This window comes from Phalaenopsis equestris, unplaced genomic scaffold (genome assembly GCF_001263595.1).
Source record: "Phalaenopsis equestris unplaced genomic scaffold, ASM126359v1 Scaffold000281, whole genome shotgun sequence".
NCBI lineage: Eukaryota > Viridiplantae > Streptophyta > Magnoliopsida > Asparagales > Orchidaceae > Phalaenopsis > Phalaenopsis equestris.
Window position 1 is genome coordinate 147,624 of NW_018164723.1, and position 6,084 is coordinate 153,707.

At 33.1% G+C, this 6,084-nt stretch overlaps 1 protein-coding gene across 1 annotated transcript in view; it reads right to left on the reverse strand.

Moving 5' to 3' along the window:
* Positions 1–2,438: 2,438 nt before the first annotated feature.
* Positions 2,439–6,084, reverse strand: part of LOC110024935 (probable sodium/metabolite cotransporter BASS4, chloroplastic) — a 71,912-nt gene continuing 68,266 nt past the window's right edge. Inside the window, exon 14 of the mRNA XM_020725131.1 lies at positions 2,439–2,803. Within this exon, the coding sequence (XP_020580790.1) occupies positions 2,732–2,803 (72 nt within the window). The 3' untranslated portion in view covers positions 2,439–2,731. The remainder of the gene's footprint in view (positions 2,804–6,084) is intronic.

The following is a 6,084-nucleotide window of genomic DNA, read 5'->3' on the forward strand; positions in this document are numbered from 1 at the left end:
GGATAATTGAATAATAAAATAATTCCTGAATAATATGGAATAAATATTCTCGTGTTACCGTGCAAATTTTTTTTTTTACGTGGTGTGATTTCATTGTACTCCGCACGTAACTCTTAACGTGGCGTCCTAATGTAATATTTTTTCGAGTAGATGAATTGAACAAGGAATGATGGGGATATTTTATATTTTGTTAGAGATTTGAGGCTTCTGTGTGAAACTCAGTTCAGGTATAACTTTTATTCAACTTAGTTTGCTGTATTTTTGTACCAATATTATAAATACAGAAATATTTATTTATATATACATTTCTGCTCTAAATTGTATAAATAAATGTATATATAAATAAAATAAAATAAAATAGCACATTTATTTTATTTAAATGTGCTATTTTTTAAAGTAAATTGCTTAGGATTAAAATGAAGAATTCTGAAGGGTTGTGTTAGAGTGCTCAACCTGTCCAATAAAAAAAGTGTGGCTTGCATGTAAATTTTCCTAAAATGAAGAGCATTTGTATTTATAATAAAGATATTTTTATTGAAGATAATTTAATAATAGTTGCTAGATAAGCTATTTATGTGCATAAAGAATTTTGAATAAAAGTTTTATTTTAGTATCTCCTTATGATTTATGTTAAAATGATAGCACAAAGTGTGCAAGGGTGTAGAGCAACTATTTAGAATCAGAAACTGATTCAATTCCTTACCAATTGCTTTTTCCTAACCATAGAGCAACTATTTGGAGTAGAATTATTTATTGTTTAAAAATGTTAATTATTACATATATGCCATGTTATTCATGTATGAAAAAGTTGTATTTCATTTTTATGAAGGTTAAAATACTAATTTTTTTGATGTGATATACACAAATTATCATTCAAAAAAAAATATTAATGTATTAGATAAAAATAAAAGTAATAAATATATAAATTGATAATGGGGGATATGTATGCAAATCTCATTTTATAAATATACAACTTATTTATGATTTTTTCTAACAAAAAAAAAAGTCAAGATTTTAATAAATATTTCATTCTCTCATAAATAGAAATTGAAGGCAGTGGTAGGTCTATCTTATTGCCACCGTGTAGTTAGTTAATCATATATTCAGGGAATATTTCTCTCGTGTTATTCCGTATTATTCAGGTGTTATTGTATGTTATTCAGGTGTTATTGTATATGTTATTGTATGTTATTCATGTGTTATTGTGTTCTGAGAATATTTCCGGTGTTATAATAATACAATAACACATGAATAACACACATAATAATAATTAAATAACACAATAATTTCTGAATAATACAGGAGGAATATTTTATTGTGTTACCACATAAAATTTTTTTTTCATGTGGTGTGATTTCATTGAGCTCCGTGCGGAGTCCTGATGTAATATTTTTTCTGAGTACATGACTTGAATAAGGAATGATGGGGATATTTTATATTTTGTTAGAGATTTGAGGGTTCTACTGTGTGAAACTTAGTTCTGCCCTAATCTGATTTCAATGGGGGGTTTTATAATTAAATCAAGTAAAATAATATTTTATTTAAATGTGCTATTTTTTAAAGTAAACTGGTTAGAAATAAAATGAAGAATTCTGAAGGGTTGTGTTAGAGTGCTCAACCTGTCCAATAAAAAAAGTGTGGCTTGCATGTAAATTTTCCTAAAATGAAGAGCATTTGTATTTATAATAAAGATATTTTTATTGAAGATAATTTAATAATAGTTGCTAGATAAGCTATTTATGTGCATAAAGAATTTTGAATAAAAGTTTTATTTTAGTATCTCCTTATGATTTATGTTAAAATGATAGCACAAAGTGTGCAAGGTTGTCAAGCAACTATTTAGAATCAGAAGCTGATTAATTCCTTACCAATTGTTTTTTCCTAATTATAGAGCAACTATTTGGAGTAGAACTATTTAATGTTTAAAAATGTTAATTGTTACATATATGCCATGTTATTCATGTATGAAAAAGTTGTATTTCATTTTTATGAAGGTTAAAATACTAATTTTTTTGATGTGATATACACAAATTATCATTCAAAAAAAAATATTAATGTATTAGATATATAAATTGATGATGGGGGATATGTATGCAAATCTCATTTTATAAATTACAACTTATTTATGATTTTTTCTTAAAAAAAAAAAGGTCCAGATTTTAAAAAATATTTATTTTTTTCTTTCATAAATAAAAATTGAAGGCAGTGGTAGGTCCATCTTATTGCCACCGTGTAGTTAGTTAATCATATATTTCAAAGTGTTATGGCTCGTAAAAGAGAATACCTTGTGCCATTGTCAACACATCTGACTATATTTGTTTTGTAAGCATTTTCATGGCTGTACTAAAAATTATATATATATATAAACTATATTTAATATTAAATGCATATATTACACATTCAAAAACTCTGTTGTTTGCAAATTTAAGGATTGGGTCTCTTAAAAGTTACACATAATTGTCCTCTCTTGTCCTTTCATGATCCTTGGCCTACTAACAATAATACACTTCAACTGATAATTCTATTACATCTTGTTTCATTTGCGAACGAATGAGGGAAGTAAAATAATTTAATTGTTATTAAAGTTTAGAGGAAATCAATATTATAATTACTTCTGGTTTACGTAATTCATACAATCAATCAATATTAGCTGTTTATGAGCACTTCAAATGTGTGCGTCAAATCAGCTGAAATTTTAGGAGAAATTACCAAATGAAGGAGAGGCGAGGTTCTACGCGTCTTTGGTGGTGGTAGATCGCTGGTCCTTGGTCCACCAATTAACGAGCAAAGAGTCTATGATAATCTGCACCAAAAATATATATATATAGAGAGAGAGAGATAATCTGCACCATTATCATATAGCATTTAAACTATCTAAATTTATTTTTAACAACCTTGTTAACGATTAACTTCCAAGATAATTAAATTTATAAGTTTTCTAATACAATCTTAGTTTCATTACCAGTAACTTGGGGAGAAAGATAAAGGCAATACAGTAACTTTAACTGATTTCCATTTATCATGTGGGCCTGAAATTTACCAGTGGAGGAGAAATCTTCAATGTCCAGGGGGGGGCATAATGTATAGGAGGTAGGGCTGTCAATTTGGCTCGTTGTTCGTGAACAGCTTGTGTTCGGCTCGTTAAGCAGCTCGTGTTCGGATCGTTCATATATATAGAGAGAGAGATAATCTGTACCATTATCATATAGCATTTAAACTATCTAAATTTATTTTTAACAACCTTGTTAACGATTAACTTCCAAGATAATTAAATTTATAAGTTTTCTAATACAATCTTAGTTTCATTACCAGTAACTTGGGGAGAAAGATAAAGGCAATACAGTAACTTTAACTGATTTCCATTTATCATGTGGGCCTGAAATTTACCAGTGGAGGAGAAATCTTCAATGTCCAGGGGGGGGGCATAATGTATAGGAGGACATCCTACAACTCGATGCAAACAAATGCAGCAGCCTACAAACTACCCAAAATGCCGAGCAAGTACACATTTCCCAAGAGGATACGAGTAAAAATTTTCAAATAAGATGAAGTTTCAGCAGGGGAGGGATATGGATTGGCTAGTTGAAGTCTTGAGAGAGGATCACGAAGTGTACGCTCGCGCGGCAGACGAGATGTTGGGAGAAAGTACAAACATCGTATGCCTTCGGCTTAACATCAACCAAAAAGCCAAATAGATTAGGCAAAAGGTTAGACCTATAGCCACCATATTGGCTGATCCAATCCGATAGGAGTACATAAAACTGCTGGACTCCAATTTTATCAGAAAAGGCACAATACCCTAATTAGTTAGCAAATATTGTGATGACTCTGGAGGCGAACAAGTAGAGAATGCGTGTTGACTTTATCAATATGAATGCATCATGCCCAAAAGAGATTCATCCCTTGCCACGATATTGTGAAAACGTACTTTATTGTGAGTTTCTTAATCGCCTTCTCTATTTACCATTAAAATGCAACCGATAGATGCAGAAAAAAATCACCTTCATCACCATGGAGTGGGTGTATTGTTATAATGTAATGCTCTTTAGCTTAAAAACTTTGGGGTCAATTATCAAAGACTGATGGATACAATTTTTACCCAACAAAAAGAGAAAAACAATCTTGAAGTCTATATTGATAAACATTTGATTAAAAGCAAATCATCTGAGGAGCACATACAAGATAAAAGAGAAACTTTCAACACCTTAAGGATTTAATCCACTGAAATGTACATCCAGAGCAAGCTCAGGAAAATTCCTCGGATACTTGCTCACGCCCAAGACAATAAAAGGCCAATTCGAAGAAGGTGAAAGCAATCTTAGATATGCCACCAAAAGAACATCAATTAACTACAAACCTTGACCAGACATATAGCGTGCCGGAATATATTTATATCCAAATATGGAGATCGATGCTCTGCATTCTTTAGAGCCATTAAAACTACCTATCACCTTCCTTAGACTGCAGAATGCGAACAAGCTTTTGAACTACTCAAAATTTTGTTGTCAACACTACCAATGCTATATAGTCCGAGAGTAGGAGAGAAGCAGTGAGTTCGGTGCTAGTCCGTTAAGAAAATAAAAAATAATTTCCCATATACTACGTGAACAAAGTCCCACGTGGAGCATAATTGATATACATGATAATTTAGAAACTCATATTGGCATTTGATTGCTTCTGCCAAAAAGTTACATCAACGGAATGAATGATATATGGATGAAAGGTTGCCTCAAACCTTAATTTGTTTGAAATTTGAACTTGATTATTTGATTACTTATTTGTTATATGGCTTTCAGGTTGTTTAGCATCAAACTTTAATTTTGCTAAAATCCGCTAGGATGACTAATTGACTGTATATTTGGTTATTTGTACAAGTCTTGGAGAACACCTCTTCTGATATTATTCATTAGTCTATGTTAGTTTTTTAAATTATTACGCAGTTAGTAAGTACTATGGGTTAATTGACTGATTGAATGCCTGATAGACTAGCCAAATCAGCATTTTTTCACTCTTTAATTTTGCCAACATCTACTTTAGTTGAATGGCTTGCCAAAATCTACTTTAGTTGAATGCCTGATTGACTTGCTAAATCAGCAAGGTGCAAAGTATTATTGATTAAAACCATGAAGTGTCTTGTGAAACCCCTTACTTATATTGGAGCCGAACTCTTAAACATTGTGTAACGGTGAAATTTCATTAGAAACTCCAAAGTTAAGCGTGCTCGTGCTCGTGCTGGGGCACTCCTAAAATGGGGACCTCCTAGGAAGTTACACTAATGGAGCAAAACCGTTAGACCAGTTGGCCAAAACGGGCAATACCTTGATGTGTGAGAGTCCAAACTGTCACAAATGATATCAGAGTAAATACCAACCGAAAGATGGGAACTAGGTGTCATACAAAACAATGGGCTACACCATGAGAGAGGATGTGTGAGAGTCCAAACTGTCACAAATGATATCGGAGTAAATACCAACCGAAAGATGGGAACTAAGTGTCATACAAAACAATGGGCTACACCATGAGAGAGCCACCTCTTGAATCTGTAAGGGTCACATTTAGAATCCTATGTGCTTGGTGGATGATTCTGGGTATCAAGCCCTAATGGGGACCTTAAGTACTTAAGTGGGAAAAATTGTGAACCCCTAAGGTAGATTGAAGCTGAATTCTTAAATATAGAGACACATTTTGGTGTAACAGTGAAATTTCATTAGAAATTTCAAAGTTAAGTGTACTCGAGTTGGAGCTCTCCTAAGATGGGTGAACTCCTGATAAGTAACACAAACAGGACAAAACCGTGAGACCACTAGGCCAAAGTAGGCAATATCTTGATGGGTGTGACTATTCGTTTGAATAGCTGATTTAGGGTCTGTTTGGTTCGGCTTCTGCTGGGCGGCGCGGCGTGCGACAACGGCTTCGTCCCGCATTCCGGTGTTTGGTTCGAAGCTTTGCGGCAAATCTTTGGCAAAGCGGATCGATTCGCGGCCGCGATATTAGGCCCGCGTCCCCGCTTTCCTCTGACCTATTGTCCCGCTTACCCCTTTCGTTTCTCTTCAGCCCTAACGACTTCCCTTGCGGCTCTCCTTC